At 38.0% G+C, this 24,177-nt stretch overlaps 1 protein-coding gene across 2 annotated transcripts in view; it reads right to left on the bottom strand.

Annotated features, from left to right (window-relative positions):
* Positions 1-19,463: 19,463 nt before the first annotated feature.
* The window catches only part of LOC311602703 (claudin-34-like), a 224,355-nt gene continuing 219,641 nt past the window's right edge, over positions 19,464-24,177 (bottom strand). Inside the window, exons 2-3 of one of the 2 annotated variants that reach the window (XM_084791141.1) lie at positions 22,750-22,865; positions 19,464-20,310 (exon numbers count right to left, since the gene is read on the bottom strand). In XM_084791141.1, the coding sequence (XP_084647267.1) occupies positions 19,655-20,299 (645 nt within the window). In that variant the 5' untranslated portion in view covers positions 20,300-20,310; positions 22,750-22,865 and the 3' untranslated portion in view covers positions 19,464-19,654. Of the gene's footprint in view, positions 20,311-22,749; positions 22,866-23,292; positions 23,425-24,177 lie in introns of those variants that run through there. The other variant, XM_084791140.1, reaches the window with a different exon arrangement.

Here is a 24,177-nt window from a genome sequence, read left to right as displayed (position 1 = left end):
TCCAGTTCCAGGGGATTTAATGCCCCCATACTGACATACATGCAGGCAAAACTCCAGTGTACATAAAATGAATATAAACAATTCATTTTTGGTTTTTAAATGTATTTGTAATTTATATATTTACTTTTATTCCCAATCTTAACTTCTTCCCTCCTCTCTTCCCAATCCTTCCCTCCAAACCTCTTCTGCTTTCTACCCTCATCTTCAAAAAAGGGAAACCTCCCAACAACTCAACCCAGCACATCAAGATGCATCAGTACTGAGCTGCTTCTTATCCACTGAGGCCAGGTAAGGCAGCCTGGTAAGGACAAAGTGATTGTAAGCAGGCAACAAATTTTATGTTATACACAGCAATCACTCAACTTATTAGGGGACCCACTTGAAGGTTACAACATATGAGTAGGGGGCCTCCGTCTACAATATGCATTCTCTTTGGTTGGTGCTTCTGTCTCTGTAACCCCCCCTTGGGTCTAAGTTAGTTGACTCTACTGGTCTTCTTGCAGCATTCTTGTCCCCTATGGGTCTTATCCTTCCATCTCACTTTCTTCAACAGTAATCCCCTGAGCTCTCCTAATGCTTGGCTGTGAGTCTCAGCATCAGATTCGTACAGCTGCTGTGTGGGGCATCACAGAGAACAGTTAAGTTAGGCTCCTGTATGTAAACATAGTAGAGTATCCTTAATGGTGTCAGTGGTTGGCTCTCTCTCATGTGGTAGGATTCAGGTTGGGACAGGCCTTGGTCGTTCAGTCCCTCAGTCTCTATATTTATCTCTGCACATCTTGTAGCTGGGGTAAAATTTGGTTAGTAGGTTTTATAGGTGGACAGGTGTTCCCTTCCCAGCACTGTATGTTCTGCCTGGTTAGAAGGTGGCCTCCTCAGTTTCAAGTCCCCTGCTGCTAGTAGGCTCAGCTGGAGACAGCGCAATATCCTCCCTGTAGCTTATCCAGTTGCAGGTCTTCAGCTTGTCTCTGTAATGCCCATGCCTTCAGTTTCCCTTGTCCCTCCAGGCCTTCAAACCTCCCCTCAGCAGTCTCCCCACATCTGCTTCCAGCCCTCATTTCCCTCCCTACACCCTCTCTCATACAGTTTCCTCTCTATTTCTTCTTCCACCATCTATTTCCTCATCTGAGTGAGACTCAAGGACAGCCACCCTTGGACCCTCCTTGTTACTTAGCTTCTTTGTGCCCAGGATTTGTAGTATAGTTGAATTCTCTGTTTAGCTGTGTACCACATTTTTAAAATTGGATTATTTGGTTTGTTGCTGTTTGATTTCTGGAGTTCTTTATATGTTTTGAATATTAGTCCTTTGTCAGATGTAGGTTTGCTGAAGATATTTTCCAAAGCAGGGTGCTTCTTTGTTCTATTGACAGTGTCCTTTTTCCTTACAGAAGCTGTTCAGGTTCATGAAGTCCCATTTACTAATTTTTAATCTTACAGACTCAGCTGTTGGTGTTCTGTTGAGGAAGTTGTCTTCTGTGCCAATGAGTACAAGGCTTGTTGCCCACTTAGTGTTCCTGATTTTTTGTTGAGTCTTTGTTCCACTTGGACTTGAGTTTTGTGTGGGGTGATGAATAGGTATCTATTTCCAGTTTTCTTATGTAGATATCCAGTTGGACCATCAACATTTGGTGAAGATGCTGTCCTTTATTTTTCATTGTATGATTCGGATTTCCTGGTCAAAAACCAAGTGTCAATTGGTATGTGAGTTCATTTGTGTGTCTTTAATTCAATTTCATTGATCAACCTGTCTGTTTCTATGCCAGTTCCATGCAGTTTTTATTACTGTTGCTCTATAGTATAACGTGAAATATGGGATGCAAATTCCTCTGGAAGATATTTTATTGTACAGGACTGTTTTATCTATTTTGGGTTTCTTGTTTTTTCCTTATAAAGTGGAGAATTGATCTTTCAAGGTCTGCAAAGAGTTGTGCTGGAAATTTGATGGAAATTAATAAGTTAGAAACAAAGAGAACAGTCTAAAGTATCAACAGGACCAGGAGCTGGTTCTTTGAGAAAAATCAACAAGATAGACAAACCAATATCCAAACTACCTAAAAGGCAGAGAGACATACTCAAATTAACACAATCAGAAATGAAAAGGGAGACATAACAACAGACACTGAAGAAATAAAAAGAATCATAAGGTCTAACTTCGAAGGCATATATGCCACAAAATTTGAAAATCTAAGGGAATTGTTTGGAATTTACAGATTTCAGTCCTGAGGTTGATGGTTTCCTGTCATCTACTTCTCTTTGGGGTGTGTACTTTTAGTATCTTATTTTTTCTAGCACTTTCAACTGTGCTGTTAGGTTGCTAGTATGGGATTTTTCTAATTTCATTAATAAGGTGCTTAGTGGTATAAACTTTCCCTTTGAACAGTTTTCATTTTGTCCCATATGTTTGGGTATATTTTGCATTCATTTTCATTGTATTCTAGAAAGGCATTAATTTCTTTCTTATTTTGTCCCTGACGCCATTTTTATTGTGTAGGGAGCTGTTCAGTTTCCATAAGCTTGTGGGCATTCTGTTGTTTCTGATGTTGCTGAGTTCTAGCTTTAATCCATGGTGGTCTGATAAGATGTAAGGGATTATTTCAATCTTCTTGTATATGTTGGGGTTTGTTTTGTGAATAAGTATGTGGTCAATTTTGGAGAAGATTTCCTTTTGTGCTGAGAAGAGGATATATTCTTTTTTGTTTTGGTGAAATGTTCTGTGGATATCTGTTAGGTCCATGTGATTCATGACACCTATTAGTTTCATTGTTTCTCCATCTAATTTCTGTTTCAGTGATTTGCCCATTAGTGAGAGTGGAGTGTTGAATTCTCCCAAAATTTGTATGTGTGGTTCAATGAGTGATTTAAGCGTCAGCAATGTTTCTTATATAAATGTCGGTGCTTCTGCAATTTGGGCATAGATGTTCAGAATTATTATGTCATCTTGGTGTATTTTTCCTTTCTGATCTCTTTGGTTAGTTTTGGTTGAAAGTCTATTTTACTAGATAGTAGAATGGATTTTCCAGCTTGCTTCTTGAGTCCATTTTCTTAGAGTAGCATTTTCAAACCCTTTCATCTGAGGTACTTTACATCTCTATTGAGGAAATGTGTTTCTTTTATGCAGCAGAATGATAGGTCTTGTTTTCACACTCATTCTGTTAAGCCAGTATCTTTTTATTGGGGAGTTGAGGCATTTGATTTTGGGAGATATTAAGGACCAGTGGTTAAGTTTCTGTTATTTGATGATGGTGGTAGGAGTTTGTGTGTGTGTGTGTGTGTGTGTGTGTGTGTGTGTGTGTGTGTGTGTGTGTGTGTGTTTTCTTTCCTTTAGTTTTGTGGGCATAGGGCTATTTATTTTCTGTGTTTTTTTCCATAGGTTGAAGTATTTCTTCGATTATCTTCTGTAGGGCCATGTAAACTTGGTTTTGTCATGGAATATCTTGTTTCCTGCATCTAAGGAGATTGAAATATTTGCTGGGTATAGGAGTCTGGGTTGACATCTGTTTTCTCTTAATGTCTTCATGTCCAGGCCATTTTTACTATTATATGCATTGTTTAGAATGAAGGTTTAATTCTGATAGGATTGCCTTTCTATGCGACTTGGCCATTTCCTCTTGCTGTTTTTAACATTCGTTCCATGTTCTGTACATTTACCATTTTGTTTTTTATGTGATGTGAGGATTTATTTTCTGGTCCAATCTATTTGGAGTTCTGGAAGCTTCTTATATATTTATAGGTATCTCTTTCTCTACATTGGGTATGTTTTGTTCTATAATTTTTTGAAATATTTTCTGGGGCTTGGAGCTGGGAATCTTGTCCTTCTATTCCTATTATCCTTAGATTTAATGTACTCATAGTGTCCCATATTTCTTGGATGTTTTTGTTCAGTAGGATTTTAGTTTTTACTTTTTCTTTGACTGATGTATAGATTACATCACCATATCTCCTACACTAGAAATTCTGCCTTCATCTCCTTTGTTCTGTGGCTGCGGGTGGTGAGCATATTCTCTTCCCCAGGTTTTCCATCTCCAATTGCCTCATATTATGTTTTATTTATTGTTTCTAAAATATTTTTATATTTTGAACAGTTTTTTTTTCATTTCTTTCTCTGATTTAATTGTGTCAATGTTTTTATGTGATTGGTTGGTGGGCATATCTGTGAGGACGTGCCTTGAGTAGTGATCAGTGCATGATAACTTATCCCACTGTGGGTGATACCATCCTTAGGCAGGTTGTTGTGGCCTATATTAGACAAGATTAGAATGAGATTGTTAGTAAGTCAGAAAGGACAAAGCAGGCACTTTTCTTCATGTCTCTTACCTTGGGTTCCTGCCCTGAACTCTCTCAGATATGAACTGTGACCTAAAGATGCAAACCAAATAAACTCTTTTATCTATGAGTATGAGTGCTCCTGAATTTTGTCTATTTTCTTGGAGATTTATAGAGACTGTGGGATATTTGGGCTGAAAATTGGTTGAATGCTCATGGTTCAAAGATTTGTTAGAATTTCAAAGGCAAAAAGCTGGGTCAAGAATGGCCTGCATATTAGTCACATATTCAACACCTTTTCTATGACTGACACCATATAGAGTCTACCCCAGAGCTCCTGGTGAACCACCAAGACAAATTTCCCTGACTACCTGCTTATCAGTGACCCTATCCAACATTACATCTGGATCTGACATTAGAGATGAAAGCCAATACCCTTGGTTATATCCTGGGAAGTGATGTTAAGACTTATTGCTAAAAACAACACATATTGAAGTCCCAGAACATAGAGGAATACAGCTGGTATTCATAAGGAAGTGTCATCCTTATTAAAGAGTTTTAGAACTTGGAAGGTAAAAAAGCTAAGTCAAGAATGACCTACATATCAGTCACCCATCCACCACCTTTTCTGGCACTGACACCATATGGAGACCACCCCAGAGCTCCTGGTGAAACACCAAGACAATTCCCCTGCCTATCTGCTTATGAGGGACCCCATTCAACATCACATCTGGCACTGACATTACAGATGAATGCCAATATAATTGGTTACATCCTGGGAATTGATGTTAAGATTATATTGCTGAAGACAACACATATTGGAGTCCCAGAACATAGAGAAATACAGCTGGTATTCACTTGGAAGTTTCATCCATATTGGAGAGATTTAATTGTACTAGAAGGTGATATGAATGCTACTGGAGTGAAAAAGGTAATCATCAATTTTATCCAGTTGTGGATCCTGTAGGCTACAGTAACAACTGACCTTACACAATCTATCAGTTGGTGCAAGTGTTGCATGAATGTTTTGGAAGTAATAAAATATTTCTAGTCAGTTCTAAGGCCTATTCCGTGAAATGAAGCCCATTCTTGGCACTGTTAATGGGGCCAAGATATTCTACCTAAATATGTCCTAGGCCCTAGAGCAGAACATACTATTATTCTACTACATTGAAAGATTATTAAAATAATTCCTAACCAATTATTGTTATACCCATAGAGCCATGTATCACTCAAACCTTATCAGAGAAGCTTCCTACATTAGCTAGAAAAGAATAAAAAGTTTCACATGGTTTGTGTGGAGAAAATGAGAGACTACAGCATGTTCATAATCAAAATAGGTGCAAAACAGACACATGTGTACACCCATGTGTGCACATGTCAAGTTTCAGGGATCATCGCAGAAAAGGAGATGGAAAATCATTAATAGCCAGAGGTTGTGGATAAGTTCAATAAAACAATGTTTTTCAGATACAACAGAACAGTTGCACATTTAAACTAACAGTGACTGTAAGAGGATACAAGAGGCTTGAATAAACTGAAGCCAACACACAGTCTCAGCATAGAGGGGAAGAAGTGGTCAGGAAGTCCTGTAGACAAATTTTATCCTAGCAACATGGTTGATCTGATGAAAAATCACATCTGGTGACACACCTGTAATCTCTCCAGCTGGAGTACTGACATGCCCTTAGTACACACATTTAATCCCAAGCAATGTTGTCTAATTGAAGGGCAGACAAACTGATGAATTTTTATGATCCCTCCAGTTTCCAGTGTGGTGTCTGTGTGACAAATACCACATGGACTGAAGCAATGACCCGCTAGAGTAGAGACCCTCCTGAACTGGGGCTGATGTTTCTGCCAGGAGAAACTGATTGCAGTTCTTATTTTACCTCATTGTGCTGAAATCTATTATTTCTTTTTAACTTAACTCCCAAGTCAGGATTTTTCAAGCGTGACCACATTACTATAAGATTACTCTAACTTGGGACTACAGCTATGGACTATCCAGGTCCAGAGTATTTCTATTTCACTTCCACTTATTAAAAGAAATATGACTAGGAATTAATCAGTAGTTAATAATTTATGTTGTGGCTTACAAAGAAATAAGTTGTTTCAAAAGAAAACTCTAGATATTGGCTTTCAGATATTGGATATTGATATCAAGCCAGTAACTTTGAAGTGATGAAATCTTGGCTGTGTGTTCTGTACCCTCTATTGTTTCATTTACAGTTGTAATTCTAACTATGAAAATACAATAGCTTTGCATTCTGTATTTGTACTGTGTATGTTTAATTGCCAACTGACATCCTTGAATCTGTAGGAACTTGTAACCAGACCACCCCTTGCTTTTGAAATGTATGTATAAAAAGTTAGACTGCTTGGCTGTAAAATACACTCAGATGCAGACTCCATCCTGAATTTTGTCACTGTTTGTCAACTGCCTTATCTCTGCCCACTGATGTTTGGAGAACTATCGGTCCAATGGACCTATCCCCAACTGAGCCGGTCTGTGACAATAAAACAGAGAAAGATTTGGCAGAATGAGTCAGAAATAGGATATGCCTGATTCATAAGAAAAGACAGGAAAGAAAGGCTACTTAAGAGCAGTTTAGGGAGCAATAGGAGAGTTGAATTCAGTGAACTACAGTTGAGTGCAGCTGAGTTCATGCAGTTAGGGCAATTCAGTTCAAGGAGTTCACAGCCTTTTCTTCAAAGTAGAGCAATTCATTGAAAAGCCAAGAGAATCCAGTTTTAATAATTCAGCATGGAGAAGAGTTTTTACTCTGAACATCTGAGTTGAAATAGCCATCCAGAGTTCAGAAAGAACTAGAAAGAGTGAGCTTATTCATAGGTAAGTCTGAGAAGCTGAAAAGAGTCTAGGCCTAGGTTAGTAGACAGAGACTCAAAGCAGAAGCCATCAAAGTCCAGGATCACAGAAGATTAGAGTGTGTGGAGGTGAAAATCTTCCAGGTCTATGCGTAGAGTATTTAGATAGAAGTGCTCTGTGCCCGTTCCAAGCCCATCCCAAGTCATTTTATTAGTAAAGCATGGATATGGCTCTCATTGCATCCCTTCATCTAAGGAAATAAAAGTGACCTTTACAAAAATCCTTCTTGTACTTAAGAAAACACTGGAATGTTTTAGTTGTTGGGAGAAATATAGTCATTTTTCATTAATCATATGACCCCTAATATGTTAATCACACTCAAGGGAGTAGATGGTAAATACTAAATAAATACTGAATAAAGTACTGACAAACAGAATACATACATACATACATACATACATACATACATACATACATTCATACGTACATCAATGCTATGACCAAGGTGCCTTTATCCCTGACATGCAGAGACAGTTCAACCAATGCAAATATATTAATCTAAAAATCAACAAAGATGGATTTAAAGACAAAAATCACATGGTCAAATCAATAGATGCAAAGGCCTTTGACAAAACACAATATGCATTCATCATAGAAGTCTTAAATAATATACAACTACAGGAAATGTAAACCAACATAATAAAGAGAATATATATGTGTATATATATATATCTGCACTTCTCTGATGACTAATAATATTGAACTTTTCTTGTTTTAAGATTTATCTATTTATTATTGTGTATATAATGCTCTGCCTGCATGTACACTCTGAGATTCTGTCTTACACCTGTGAGAATGGCAGAGAACAAAAACTCAAGTGACAGCACATGCTGGTTAGGATGTGGGGCAAGGAGAACAATCTTTCATTGCTGGTGAGAATACAAACTTGTACAATCACTTTGGAAATAAATCTGGCCCTTTCTCAGGAAATTGAGAATAATTCTACCTCACCACCAAGACATAGCACTCCTGGGCATATACTCAAAATGTATTCCACCATATAAGGTCATTTGTTCAACTATATTCATAGTAGCTTTATTTGTAATAACCAGAATCTGGAAACAACATAGATGTCCTTCAATCAAAGAATTGATTTTTTAAAACTGGTACATTTACGTAATGGAAAACTATCTGTCTATCAAAAGCAAGGAAATCTTGGAATTAGCAAGCAAATGGATAGAACTAGAAATGATCACTCTGAGTGAGGTAGCCCAGACCCAGAATGATACACATGGTTTACACTCACTCATAAGTGAATATTAGGCACATAATACAGGATAACTATGCTACAATACAGAAACTGATGCACCAACCAAGTACCATGTAATATGTGAAACAATATCCTGTGTTTAGATGTAGTGGATAGGCAGAAGTGTCTCCTTGTGGGTCCCCTAATAAGAGAAGTAGAGACTACTGACATGGACTTTGCCCCTTGATGTTTATCACTTCCCTGGTCAGGGCAGCCTCACCAGGCCGCAGAGGAAGAGGAAAGAAATTACACAGCCTATCTCAAAGATGATAATGAGCATCAAAGATTCTCCTTATGAAGATGGCTTCAAATGTGACAAACCTGCCACTGGGCAAAATGTTCTTATGTTGCACACAGACCGAATTTTGCCTAAAAAATGGGTAAGTTTGGATGCAGGTAGTGTCGATGGCTAAACTCTTCCAAGACAGAGTAAGCAAGTCCTCAGTATTTCCTGCCATACAAATATGTCTGTCAGATATACTATAAAGAAAGCTGCAGATGATGCTTTAATTTTATAGAAAGTTTTGAGCGACTCTTCAGGCAAGGACTGTCTCTGTCTTTTTTTTTTATTTTGGAAAGCTACTAACCTGCACCCCCTGTTTACTCAGGTAATCAAGTTTATTACTTCTCAAGTCTCTGATGGGGTTGAAGACCAGATAGTTTAGTTCTACAATTAAGCTTAGTTCTTTAGAGGTTAAGATATTTCTAGGTCTAGATAGATGTTTATATGTTGATAGAGATGAGAAATGTTAAATATTGATTTGCATTCAAAATTTTAGACTCACTAATAAAATAAATATGTTTTCTTCAATGTTACAAAATACAAATAGGCAAAACACTATGAACGTAACATATATACAATTCCTGATTGTTTCGTGGTTCTTCTTGCTGTAGGTACTTCATATTCTATATATTTATAATAATATAAATGTATATTTATACACAGATCAATTAGGTAACCAAGAAAGATACCAGCAAACTGGATGTGAGCAACCCTTGAGGCTTCAACCCTACCCAAAGAAATACAGGCAATTGAGTAGCTAGGAGTAGGTTAGTGGCCTCTGTCTGCAGAAAAGAGCATAGCATTTTGTTGCCCAGTGCCAAATGGTCAGCCCTGAAAACATAAACACAAAGAACACTATATAGACACTATTAGGGTTACTATTGCTGTGGGAAAACATCATGACAGAAGCAAGTTGTGGAAGAAAGTGTTTCTTTGTCTAAAATTTCAACACTGATGTCAGGACAGGAACTCAAACAGGAGGGAAAACCAGAGGAAAGGGCTGATGCACACGTCACAGAGGAGTGCTGTTTACTGGCGTAGTTCTCATAGCTCACAAAGCCTACTTCTTTATAGAACCCAGAACCACCAGCCCAGGGATGGGACCAAACACAATAGCCTGAGGCATTTATATCACCTGAGGCTCCTTCCTCTCTAATGGCTCTAGCTTGTGTCAAGTTGACATAAAAATAGCTAGGACATGTACTCAACAGATTATATTTAGGATTATGTGTATACACACACAATATATATAAACAATAGAAGAAAATGGGCCAGGAATTTGAAGGAGAGTGAGAAAAAAGTATATGGCAGGGTATGGAAGGAGAAAAGAGATGGGAGAAATATTGTAATTAAAATACAATCTCCTGCCTTACAGAAGCTTCTCAGCCTCATGAGATCCCATTTATTAATTGTTGTCATTAATGTCTGGGCTGTTGGTGTTCTGTTCAGGAAATTGTCTCCTGTGCCAATATGTTCCAGGCTCTTCCCCACTTTTTCTTCTAAGTGACTTAGTGTCTCTGGTTTTATGTTGAGGTCTTTAATCCACTTGGATTTGAGTTTTGCACAAGGTGACAAATATGGGTCCAGTTGCACTTTTTTACACATAGACATCCAGTTAGACCAGCACCATTTGTTGAAGATGCTATCCTTTTTCCATTGAATGGATTTGGCATCTCTGTCAAAAATCAAGTGATCATATGTGTGTGGATTCATATCTGGGTCTACGATTTGATTCCACTGATCAACCAGCCTGTTGCTGTGCCAGTACCATGCTGTTTTAATTACTATTGCTTTATAGTACAGTTTGAGATCAGGTAAGGAGATTCCTCCGGAGCACTTTTTATTGTACAAGATTGTTTTCGCTATTCTGGGTTTTTTCTTTTTTCCATGTGAAGTTCAGAATTGAACTTTCAATGTCTTTAAAAAATTGTGTAGGTATTTTCATAGGGATTGCATTGAATCTGTAGATTGCTTTTGGTAGGATGGCCATTTTTACTATGTTAATTCTCCCGATCCATGAGCAAGGAAGATCATTCCATCTTCTCATGTCATCTTCAATCTCTGTCTTCAGAGTTTTGAATTTTTTTTCAAACAAGTCCTTCACTTGCTTAGTTAGAGTAACTCCTAAGCATTTTATATTGCTTGTGGCTAATGTGAAGGGTGTGGCTTTCCTAATTTCTTCCTCTGCAAGCTTTTCATTTGTGTATAGGAAGGCTACAGACTTTTTTGAGTTAATTTTGTATTCAGCCAATTTGCTGAAGGTGTTTATCAGCTGTAGGAGTTCTCTGGTGGAATTTTGAGGGTCACTTATGTACACTATCATATCATCTACAAATAGGGATAATTTCACTTCCTCCTTTCCCATTTGGATACACTTGATCTCCTTTTGTTGTCTTATTGCTCTGGCTAGAACTTCGAGTACTATATTGAAGAGATATGGAGAGAGTGGGCAGCCCTGTCTTGTTCCCGATTTTAGAGGAATTTCCTTGAATATCTCACTATTTACTTTGATTTTGGCTATTGGCTTGCTGTATATAGCCTTTATTATGTTGAGGAAAGTGCCTTGTATCCCTGATCTCTCTAAAATTTTAAAGATGAATGGGTGTTGGATTTTATCAAATGCTTTTTCTGCATCTAAAGAGATGTTCATGTGGTTTTTAATTTTCAGTTTGTTTATATGGTGGATTACATTGATGGATTTCCGTATATTAAACCATTGTTGCATGCCTGGAATGAAGCCTACTTGGTCATGATGAATGATATCTTTGATGTATTCCTGTATTTGTTTTGCAAGTATTTTATTTAGTATTTTTGCATCAATGTTCATAAGAGAAATCGGTCTGAAATACTCTTTCTTTGGTTGGTCTTTGTGAGGTTTATGTATCAACGTGACTATGGCCTCATAGAATGAATTTAGTAATGTTTAATCCATTTCTATTTTTTGGAGTAGCTTGAAGAGTATCGGTATTAGCTCGACCTTGAAGGTCTGGTAGAATTCTACACTGATACCATCTGGCCCTGTTCTTTTATTGGTTGGGAGAGTATCAATTATTGCTTCTCTTTCTGTAGCACAAATGGGACTAATTAGCTTGTTTATCTGTTCTTCACTCAACTTTGGCAAGTGAAATTGATCAAGAAAATCATCCATTTCCCTTAGGTTTTCAAATTTTGTGGCATGTATGCCTTCAAAGTAGGATCTTATAATTCTTTGTATTTCTTCAGTGTCTATTGTTATGTCTTGCTTTTCATTTCTGATTTTGTTGATTTCAGTACTGTCTCTCAGCTTTTTGTTAGTTTGACTAATGGACACATATTTGTCACCTTGTGCAAAACTCAAATCCAAGTGGATTAAGGACCTCAACATAAAACAAGAGACACTAAGTCACTTAGCAGAAAAAGTGGGGTAGAGCCTGGAACATATTGGCAGAGGAGACAAATTCCTGAACAGAACAAGGGCCCAGACTTTAATGTCAACAATTAATAAATGGGACCTCATGAGGCTGAGAAGCTTCTGTAAGGCAGGAGACACTGTCAACAGAACAAAGCGACAGCCTACAGACTAGAAAAAGATCTTCACCAACCCTACATCTGACAAAGGTCTAATATCCAAAATATATAAAGAACTCAAGAAATGAAACACCACCAAACCAAATAACCCAATTGAGAAATGGGGCTGGGAACTAAACAAAGAATTCTCAACAGAGGAATACCAAATGGCTGAAAAACACTTAAAGAAATGCTCAACCTCCTCAGTCATCAGGGAAATGCAAATCAAAACAACTCTGAGATTCCATCTTACACCCATCAGAATGGCTAAGATAAAATGTTCAAGTGACACCACATGCTGACGAGGATGTGGGGAGAGAGGAACACTCCTTCATTGCTGGTGGGAATGCAAACTAGTACAGACACTTTGGAAATCTATCTGGTGCTATCTCAAAAAACTGGGAATAGGGCTTCCTCAAGACCCAGCTATTCCACTCCTTGGAATATACCCAGAAGATGCTCCAGCACACAACAAGAAAATTTGCTCAACCATGTTCATAGCAGCCTTATTCATAATAGCCAGATCATGGAAACAGCCTAACTGTCCCTTAGTAGAAGAAAGGATAAAGAAACTGTGGTGCATATACACTATGGAATACTACTCAGCTATTAAAAACAAGGAATTCCAGAAATTTGTGGACAAATGGATTGAGCTAGAAATGATCATAATGAGTGAGTTAAGCCAGAAGCAGAAAGACTCAAAGCATATATACTCATTTATATCTGCATCCTAGCCCAAGGGGCATGTCCCATGAAAGCCTTCACTTACCAGGAAACTGGGACAGAGGGGGAGGATATCCCATTGAGACTCTGGATGAGAGAAGCATGGGAGAATAGCAAAGTAGAATGATCCAGAGGGTTCTAGAAACCTACAAGTAGAACAATATGATAGGCCGATTTGGGCCCAAGGGTCCCGCTCAAACTAAGGCACCAGCCAGGACAATACAGGTGGTAAACTTCCAACCCCTACTCTGATCTAGCCAATGGTCAGAACAGTCTCCACACTTGAGTGGAGTGTGGGATATGACTTTCTCACATATTCTGGTGCCTCATATTTGACCATGTTCCCTGGAGAGGGAGACCGGGTGGCACTCAGAGGAAGGACAGCAGGCTACCGAGAAGAGACTTGATATCTTATGAGCATATATAAGGCTGGGTAATCCCCCTCAGGAACAGTCATAGGGGAGGGGAATAAAGGTAAAATGGGAGGGAGGGCAGAAAGGGAGCATACAAGGGATGGGATAAACAAGAATACATTAATAAAAAATAAAAATTTAAAAAGAATAAATTGTGATACAATCCATAAAAAAAAATAACGATCTAGAACTAAAAACATCTTAATCCCTAAACAACTAAGTTTTGTTTTAAAACTAAGCTACCTGGTCTTCTATCCATCCTTGAGAAGGAAGCTACTGATCTATTAAAACTAATCTTGTAGGGTATCATGTCTCTTCTTGGTAGCCTGCTATTCTTCCTCCAAATGCAACCAGGTCTCTCCATTCAGGGGACTTTGTCAAATATGAGGCACCAGAGTCTGTGTGAAAGTCAGACCCCACTCTCCACTCAACTTTGGAGAATGTCCTGTCCATTGGCTAGATCTGGGTAGAGGTTTGAAGTTTACAGCCTGTGTTGTCCTTGGCTAATGCCATAGTTTGAGCGGGACCCCTGGGCCCAAATCTGCCTATCATAATGTTCTTCTTGTAGGTATCTAGGATCCTTAGGGGAGGGGAGTATGGGGAAAATGAGAGGGAGGGAGGAATGGGAGGACACAAGGGAGGGGATAACCATTGAGATGTAATATGAATAAATTAATAACATTTTTTTAAAAAGCAAAAAAAAATTAATCTTGTATACATTCACTTGCTGAAGGTGTTTATCCACTTTAGTTCATTAATGGAACCTTGGGTTTCACTTATGTATACTATCATATCTGCAAAATGCTCTATTTAACTTCATCTTTTCCCATTTTTATCCCCTTGGTCTTCTTTAATTATCTTATTTGTTTAGCTAGAACTTCAAGTAATATATTGCAGAGACATGGTGAGAGTGGACAGCCTTGTCTTGTCCCTGATTTTATTGGAATTGAATTGAGTTTCTCTTCCCTTAATGTGATACTATCTAACAGCTTGTTGTAAGTAGTCTTTATTATATTTAGACATGGACATTGTATCCCTGGTCTGTCCACAACTTTTATCATGAAGTGGTATTTTTCTTTCTCAAAAGCTCTATTGGTATTATTATGGGGCTCTTGTCACCTCTGAGCCTTTTTATCCATCTACCCATTGTTCCTCTAGACTTCCTGTGCTTTGCCCAATGTTCAGCTCTGAGTCTTATCATCTGTTTTGAACTGCTGCTGGGTGGAGCATCTCAGAGACAACTCTGATAGGCTTCTCTCTTCAAGCACAGCAGAATATTGTTAATAGTGTCAGAAATTAGCTGTCTTCCATGGGGTGAGTCTTGGGTTGGCCCACGCATTGGTAGGACATTTCCTCAAACTCTATTTTATCTGTGTCAGTGCACATCTTGTAGGCAGGGTAAGTTTTGCATGAAAGCACTGGTCTCAAAGTGCACGCTGGAGCAATAAGGCAAGAAATAAAATTAAAAGGATAAAAATGGAAATGGAAAAAGTCTTACTATGCGTATTTCGAGAAAATGTGATGTTATATTAGCGATCCCAAAACGTTCTACCAGAAAATTTCTATAAATAATAAACAAATTAAGCATTGTGGCAGGACACAGAATGAATTTATACAAATCACTTAATTTTATATACAACAACAACGAATCTTCAGTTGTGGAGATAATGGGCACACCTATGCTCAAGAGCATCAGAGCAAATGAAATATCTAGGAATAAACCTTACCCAGGAAGTGAAAGAACTCTACACTGAACACTGTAAACCTCTGCTGACAGAGAAAGAGAAAGACACTAGGAAACATAAAGATGTCTCATGCCAAATGTTTGGTAGAATTAAAATTGCAAAAATTTCCATTTCATCAATAGCTATGTACATATTCAATGCAATAAATCAAAATCCAAACTTCATTCCCTGTTGAGAATGAAAAAGAATATCATAAAATATATATGGAACCACAAGAAATCCTCAAGCAGGCAAACCAATCCTGAACAAAAAGAAATGCAAACACATTCATGTTTATCACTCTGCACAAATTTAAACCCCAGTGGATTAAATACATCTACATTAAACCAGACCTATTAAATCTGTTAGAAGAAAAGTGGGGTAGAGCCTTGAAGACATTGGCACAGGAGACAAGATCCTGAACAGAACACCACCAGCTCAGGCTCTAGGATCAACAAATAATAAATGGGACCTTATTAAAGTGGAAAACTTTTATAAGCAAAGGACACTGCCAACAGAACAAAACTGACAGCCTACTTAATAGAAAAAGATATTCACCAACCCTACATCCTACAAAGGGTTAATATACTATACATATATAGGATTTAAAAAATTAAACACCACCAAACCCAATAACCCAATAAAAGATGTAGTAAGGTATTAAACAGAGAATTCTCAAAACAGGAATCACAATTGATCAAGAAGCACCAAAAGAAATGTTCAATGTCATCAGGAAATCTAGATCAAAATGGCTCTGGGATTCTATCATATACATGTCAGAATTCCTAAGATCAAGAACTCAAGGGACAGCACATGCTGGCAAGGATGTGGAGCAAGGCCAACACCCCTTCATTGCTGGTGAGAGTACAAACTTGTACAATCGCTTTGGAAATAAATCTCGCACTTTCGCAGGAATTGGGGATAATTCTACCTCAACACTCAGCCATACCATTCCTCGGCCTATACCCAAAAGGTGCTCCACCATATAAGGACAATTGTTCAACTACGTTCAAAGCAACATTATTTGTAATAACCAAAATCTGGAAACAACAAAGCTGACTTTCAATCGAAGAATTGACAAAAAACTCTGGTACATTTACACAATGGAAAACTATTTGTCTATCAAAAACAAGGAAATCTTGGATATTGCAGGCAAATGGATAAAACTAGAAATGATCATCTTAAGTGAGGTAGCCCAGACCCAGAGAGAAACACATGGTTTATACTCACTCATAAGTTAATATTAGGCATATAACACAGGATAACCACACTACAACATAGACTGATGAACCAACCAAGGATCATGTAAGATGTGAGCCTACATCCTCTGTTCAGATGTAGTAGATAGGCAGAACAGTCTCCTTGTGGGTCCCATAATATGAGAAGTAGAGACTACTTTTGATGTAGACATTGCCCCCTGATGATAATCACTTCCTCCTGGCAGGGCAGCCTCACCAAGCCACAGGGGAAGAGGAAAGAAATAACACAGCCTATCTCAAAGATGATAATGAGCAATAAAGATTCCCCCCTCTGGAGATAGCTTCAAATGTGACAAACCAGCCACTGGGAAAAATGTTCTCATTTTGGATACAGACAGAATTCTGCCTAAAGATGGGTAAGTTTGGATACAGGCAGTGAGGATGGCTAAACTCTGCCAAGATAGGGTAAGCAAGTGCTCAGTATTTCCTGCCACACAAATGTGTCTGTCAGATATACTAGTAAGAAGGCTGCAGATGATGCTTTAATTTTATAGAAAGTTTTGAATGACTCTTCAGGCAAGGACTGCCTCTGCCTTTTTTTTCATTTTGGAAAGCTACTAACCTGCACCCCCTGTTTACTCAGGTAATCAAGTTTATTACTTCGCAAGTCTCTGATAAGGTTGAAGACCAGATAGTTTAGTTTAACAATTAAGCTTAGTTCTTTAGAGGAAAGGGATGGGAGAAATACTGTATTTAAAGACAATTTCAAAAATAAACAATATAAAAATTCAATAAAAATAATTTTCCTAATTTTCCTGCTTTGACAAATCAGTTATGTTTAACAAGAGATTAATATCACTGGATAAGACTGTATTTCACTAGCACACTGGTCAGATGAAGCAGAAGGATAAGATGAGGTTAATAAGAGTCTCATTGAGATCACACACATCATATGTGTTTCATTAGGACAATAGAGTAGTGGTCAGCACTCAGAATCTAGAAGTCTAAGTGTCAAAGGCTACAACTCAGGCTGACAGCTATCCTTCCTCTTGTAGTGTATACTTCATCTATACCTTATCAATCTCTGGAGGGAACAGTGGTTATTTTCAGTGACTTGGTAAGGATGCCTTTTTGTTGACTTGTTTTGCTCTATCTCCTCAAACAACTTCAACACTTTCTTTCCTATGTCACTTGTAGTATGCTTGGTAGATTTATGTCAATTTGACATAAGCTAGGTTTCTATTAGGAGACAGAGCCACAGTTTTAAAAATCTCCCCATCATAGTGGACTGTGGAAAAGCCTGTTGTCCATTTTATTGTTTGATGAATAATGTGAGAGTGTCCAGTTCACTGTGGGTGTTGCCACCCCTGTGTTGGTGGTACAGGGTGCATTAGGGAAGCAGGCAAAGAAAGGCATTGAGAGCAAACAAATAATCAGTATTTCTACATACCCTTTGCATCAGTTGCTGCCTCCAGGTTTCAGCACTCATTTCCTTGTATAATAGACTATCTGTTATAAAATAAAATAAAACCTCTTTCCCATGCCCTAAGGGATAATTTTTGGTCAAAGAGTTTTTATATCAGTAATATAAACCCTTACTGTACATATTGAATGAGTATGTCACTTGATTGCGGTCTTAGGTACCCTACATTAGGTGAAGAACTTTTTTATATTTTCTGGATGTGTTGTTGGCTATGAACATTTATTGCTCTTTTCAAATGACACAATGAGGATGTAGTTCCCTAAGACCATTCTTTGAAATAATGCTGATAAAATGATCTTTCCCTTCTTCCAAACCAATCAGGTTCTTTGGGTTACTTTTGGCCTTTTGGGCTGAAATGAAAGGGGACAATACAAAACTTTTACGTACCATTTTCTGGGTAACCTATGTATTCGGTGTTATTTTCTTGACCCATAACGTAACTTTTCCCACTATAAAGGCATATCTCCTCTGGATTTCTAGGGGCTTTTCACATAAGTCAAACTGAATCACTCACTATAATGCTGACACTAATATGCTATGATGGTTTACACTCACAGTTAATTTCACAAGATCTAGAGCAGTGCTTGTCAACTGTACTAATTCTGTGACCTTTGGCTACTGTACAACATGTTGGGGTGACCAGAGCCTTAAAATTATCTCATTGTTATTTCATAACTGTAATCTTCTGCTGTTATCAGTCACAATATAAATATCTGATATGCAAGATAATTGATAAGGGATCCTGTGCTGTGGTCATCCAAAGGTTGAGAACTGCGGATCTAGAGTCAAACACAATAAATTTCTGGCCACAGATGAGAGAGATTATCTAGAATCATGAGTCTATGAGGAATGGCTATACAGGGCTATTTTAAGTAGGTGAGTTGGACTGGGAAACCCTGGCCTAAAAGTGGGACTAATTATTCTCTAGGCTTGTATCCTAGACTACATGAAAAGAGAAAGCAGAAAAAGCACCAAATTTGCCCCTTTTTACGTTATCACCATAGATAAAATGTAACGATCTTTCTAAATATCCTGCTACCCTGACTATTGACTGGGTCCCAGACTCATTTCCAGAATTTATTTGGGGCTTTTATTGGGGGATCCCTCAAGCTAATCCATTCCATTCAATTTAGACATAGTCAGAATTAATTCACTGTACTATTGTTGGTGCTATTTCTGTAGGGAGTAGCTTTCTTTTTCTTCTATACCTCCCTAAGAAATGTCTCCCAAGAGGAGAATGCATGAAAAATGTAACAAATTATAACAGAGAATACCTGTTACACTAATAAGATAAAGGGGAGTCTGAAAATGTTTGACTATGACATAATTTGAGCACATGGGGAATAAAATATGGGATGAAGTGTCTCAAATTTTTAAACTTTAGGAAAATAGACATCACTTAAACCCTCAATGAAAAAGCGAGAAAATATTGGGAAACTCTTCACAGGTACTTTGACAAAAGCATTGAGGAGACTCCTTACAGTAATCTGAAACATAGTTTGGGAATTTTCATCAGGTGGTTATTTGCAATTATTATGATATGGGGAAAGTGCTTTAATTTTTATGAGCCTAGATAATGATAGAAAGTTTCATATATTCTAACACTTCATTCTATATATGCTATATTGCTTGATCTTTTACCTTCCTGCACCACTAATAAAAATCCAAACCTCATATGACTAAGCAGAAAAGATTTTATTTAATGAAAATCCATAAGACAATCAATGAACTAATGAAACAACCAAGAGAGGAAATATAAGAGGAGGCCCACTTGTCCTCCTTGGGCATGGTCTTGAATCTGGAAGTTTGAGATGGGTATCTGAAGAATACTTGTGATTAGTCCTTGTAATTTTGGATTTTCAAGTCTATGTAAGATGGAAACTAAAGTTTAATAATAGCGTGCATTTTGTACCTTAAGGGAAGAGTGAAAGAAAGGGCAATGGTGCCACCTACTAGAAATAAGACAGAAGAAATAGTTGCCATTGCCAGTGCAATGCCACCTTTCTGGGTATCTGGGAAGGTGGGTGTGTGGAAATATGGGGGGAAGGCAATCCCATCCTTGCGAATGATGGATAAGTAATTGTACAAGACGGAAAGGAAGACAAAGCTGCTGGCAATGATGTTCAGAATCCCTGGAAGACAGAATGGATTGTAGGTGGCTTTCTTCCAGAGTCTCCCTGAGTACAATTTCCACAGTGCAATGGTTTCAAAAACTGCCGCAAGCATGCTAAGAAGGCTGGAGATGAGTAGCAGGTGTTGAAGCACTCGAATATCCAAAGGAATGAAGGTGTCCTGGTAGCTGTACTGATAACACACTCTGACAATGCTGGAATTCCTTTCCTGGTGTTGTATGCAGGTTCTCCACATCCCCACTAATGCCATGCTGGGCTTGGAGTCCAATGGGTCTTGAAAGTACCACACTCGCCACTCGGGGAGGCCCATAGAAACACTACAAAGGAACCATGCTAGGGTGGCCACAGCAAAACCTCCTAGCTGCCGATTGGTATGGTTTCTGACCATTGACATGGTGATGGTAACTGCAAAGAAACACAAGACATCATGAGGTTGAGATTTTCAGTCCTGGGAGAATGTCCCCTGTGGGATCAATACCAGGGGAGAAGGGTTAGGTTGAGCAAGTGAGCCTTTGACCAGGATATCTCCTTCATAGAATCTGTTCTGATCAAAGTCAGAGAAGGGCCAGCTCAGTGGCAACATTTTCTAGCAGCTTGGTAATGCATACCACAACATCTAAGATGGTTTTTTTTTCTTGTTTACTGGATTGCAGTAACGTTCCGTCCCAAGTATCTAGCCACCCAGATGGTTTTCATAGCATGAAACTTCATACTGAAAAAAGGAGGCCACTTCAAGCACAAAACATAATTGATGAAATATTCATACCATAGAGTCATATGACAATCTTAAATATAAAACAGGAATTATACATTTAGAACGTGTAACTTTTTTCACAATATATGGCTCTGCCATCCAGGCTGGCCTAGAACTATGTTCCCCATCTGGCCTTCAGCTGGAGGCAATCCTCCTGCCTCTTTCTTCTTGCCAAATGCTGTATTACAGGCAGCAGCCACGTCAGATTAGTACCATCTTTTTTTCAATGTTGATCAATGCTACAGTCAGTGTGAGTAATTTGTTCTCCTTCACACAATGACTAGTTTCTCAAGGTATGGATAACCTATGCTTTCTCAGCTCCACCATCGAGGTTTGACATCTGGGTTTACACAAATCTTTACCTATCATGAATATAGTCATGTGTATTGCATGTCAGCATATTATTCATTCATACATAAAAAAACACATATGGTATTTGATTTGGGGGCATCTAAAACCTCAGTCCAGTGGCACACTCATTCAGTGTGACTTGGTAATATTTTCTATAGCTCAATTCAAATTCTATGACCAAATAAACAAAACCTTAGGGAACAGAAAATGATTTGTTTTTATATGTATATATAACACTTATGGTGATATATATTTTCATTTCTCTAGGCCTTATCTTAAGGAGCAGAACTGGATTTGTGTAATATGGTGTCTACCGTGTATTTTATAATTTATTAAATCAAAGACATGAATAATATAGAAAATATACTGTCAAAAGAAAGCAAATGAATGTGTAATAACTGAAATAGAATCTACAAATGTCAAAGCTACAAAATGACTGGAACTAACAAAATCTTTCAACAATAACTTTGTTTCTAATTCTCAATAAAATGACTGCTTCTGGATAAAGAAACAAGGCCTTTCTTGGTATGGTATAAAGGGAGGGACAACTAACACCAATGGATGTTTGAAAAGCCACATGAAAACCTACTGCTAGAGAAGATTCCTAAACTATATGCACACATGACAGAAACTTAAATGGAGTCATTTATAATGGGAAGAAACAATGCCTCAACTATATATCTCATGCCACATAGTAAAACATGGATTGCTGTAAGTGGGTTAAATTTTTAAGCATCTCAGTGCAAAAGATTTTCATAAACCCCAAACATCAGACTTTACTACCAAGACTGTTGATTGTTCTCTCTACCTTGACAATAATGCCCTATTGTGAATATATCAGTTACTTATATCTTCGAACAATGAAGCTTCATCTGGACTGAGTAGCTAGAAAGTACTTAGTATGCTACATGAAAATAAAGGTAATCATCAATAATATTCGGGTTCAAATCCTGAGACATACAGGAATGACTTGCTTTTAAGATATACTGGTATAATACTTCTACAAATGTTGTGTTGATAACCACACTCTTCATTGGACTTAATATTCACTCCATGAAATAGGAACCCTATTTGACACTAATGTAGACAAGCCTCTGGGGTAAGGTCACAGGCATAAAAGAACCCCTCAAGCTCTCATTCTGCTAAAGGAATATAGCAATAATAATATGACTCATAAAATTATACAATGCTATGCCAAAAATCGATATCTAATTCATCACTCATCAGAAAAGCATCTTATGGTCAACAGTAATAATACAGAGACACATAAGCTGAACAATATAGAGAATAAATGATTTTGGAGCATCCGTGCTAAATTGGATCTCTTTAAAAAATCCCCTCCCTTTGCAGGACAGGAATTGATGTGGAAGAGGAAGAAGAACAATTCGTAGAACTAGAAGTGATAGATTAATAAAGAGAAACAGCATCTTCCACACACAACAAGACTGATGCACACATGAACTCTGAATTTGCCAGCATGTGCAAGACGTATACAAGTTAAAACCATAAAATATAAATACAATGAAACTGGGGTGGACATGGGGCCCAACACTTTACCAATCAGTTATTTGCAATTAGTACATCCTAGGAAAGGGAAAATAAATTATATATAATAAACTATCATTGTGTAATCAACCCCTCCTCAGAGTTAAGACCATATGCAGTCTGAGCCTACCTACTAAAAAAACAGACTTCATTTTCAGATACAGACAACCAAGCAGGCATGAAAAGAAGCATACCTTTTCAAAGACACACTCCATAGAAACTACTTAGTGCCGAACATCCCATTTCCTTCAGTTTTCAGGTCCTCTCAACACAGCATTAATACAAGAGCCTTTTGCAGACACTGGCTACACTGAAATGATAACACCACGATAGATTTGGGAAAAGCCATGCAGGTGCACGTGATAAAATGACTCCTTATAAAAGTGAGGAGAGCAATTTTCATAGGAGTGGCAAACGGATCATCCTTGTGCCCATTACACTAAAATGTCTGCCCCAAAAGATCAAGCAATATGTGATTCCACTAAAATGAACCCTGATACAGTCACATCCAGATGAAGACAGCTCAGTGGGTGTTTCCAGCAGCCAGAGCAGTGAGAAATGATAGATGAGATTCAATAAGGACAGCATTTCAGTTGGAGAATTTGAACACTGGTGACATTTCCACATCCATATGAATATACACATAACCACAAACTTACTTCTTCAAAGTCTTCTGATATACATGCTTAGCAACATTAAATACATCTACAACAACGATGGGTGGAGCTTCTACTTACATGTGATGCTGTCTCCAAGTGAAGACAAGTAGCCAAGTGGCCAGTTATATGGCACACTGCGGAACTAGCTGGATCAGCAGTGCTAAGGAGGACAGAGCTTTCCTCGTGTGCCCTTCAAGGCTAGTGTCTGACTTCACAGTCAGCTATGAGGTAACTGGCCTGCTTCACAGTTCTGAGACCTTTATTGTGTCATCAAATTCTAGCACTGAGCTCATCTTCAGCATTTCAGCCTTTAGTATGTGAGTGAAATGACACTTTGGGTGCTAAACACACAAGGTTTTCAATTTCTAGTGCCATATGTTTTCTTATGCAACATTTGAAGGTTTTGATGTGTTTACTCATGTTTCCCTGCTCATAGTCAAGACCTAACTGAATCAAGAGTGATTCTGCCCTGTTTGCTGTCCAGTACATGTTTTGTTCTCTTTGAGGATGATTTCTAACCTTTTCATTGGGGGCAGTGACATTTTAGAAGAGTCATAGACATATATAGACCCAGGTGCCAACAGAAGTGGCATCAACAACCCAGAAAATATTCTGGTCGATTCATTAAAGATTCTCACACAGATCCTGTGGTTCAAAACAGCCAATGAGTTTAGAGCTGAGATTAAATGGGAAATACCCTAAATCAAATGTAGTAAACTTATTCTGTATACCATTGTTGATTATGATAACAGCTAATCCACATTATGTGGAAATGTATTGAAGGATGTTTCTCAATGCTGTTAGTGAATAATATATCATTAGTTCAATTCTGGTTCTATAAAAATAGAGAAGGAAAGTGGATAAATGGAGGGAGAACAGAATTTAAGGGGATGATGAAATTAGTTGCAATATGGCATTTTTCTTATTTTGTTTTGGTTTTGAGACAGTTTCTACATCTAACAC

Source organism: Acomys minous (genome assembly GCF_964271855.1).
Source record: "Acomys minous genome assembly, chromosome: 7".
Classification (NCBI taxonomy): Eukaryota; Metazoa; Chordata; class Mammalia; order Rodentia; family Muridae; genus Acomys; species Acomys minous.
This window is presented reverse-complemented; position numbering and strand designations above follow the sequence as displayed.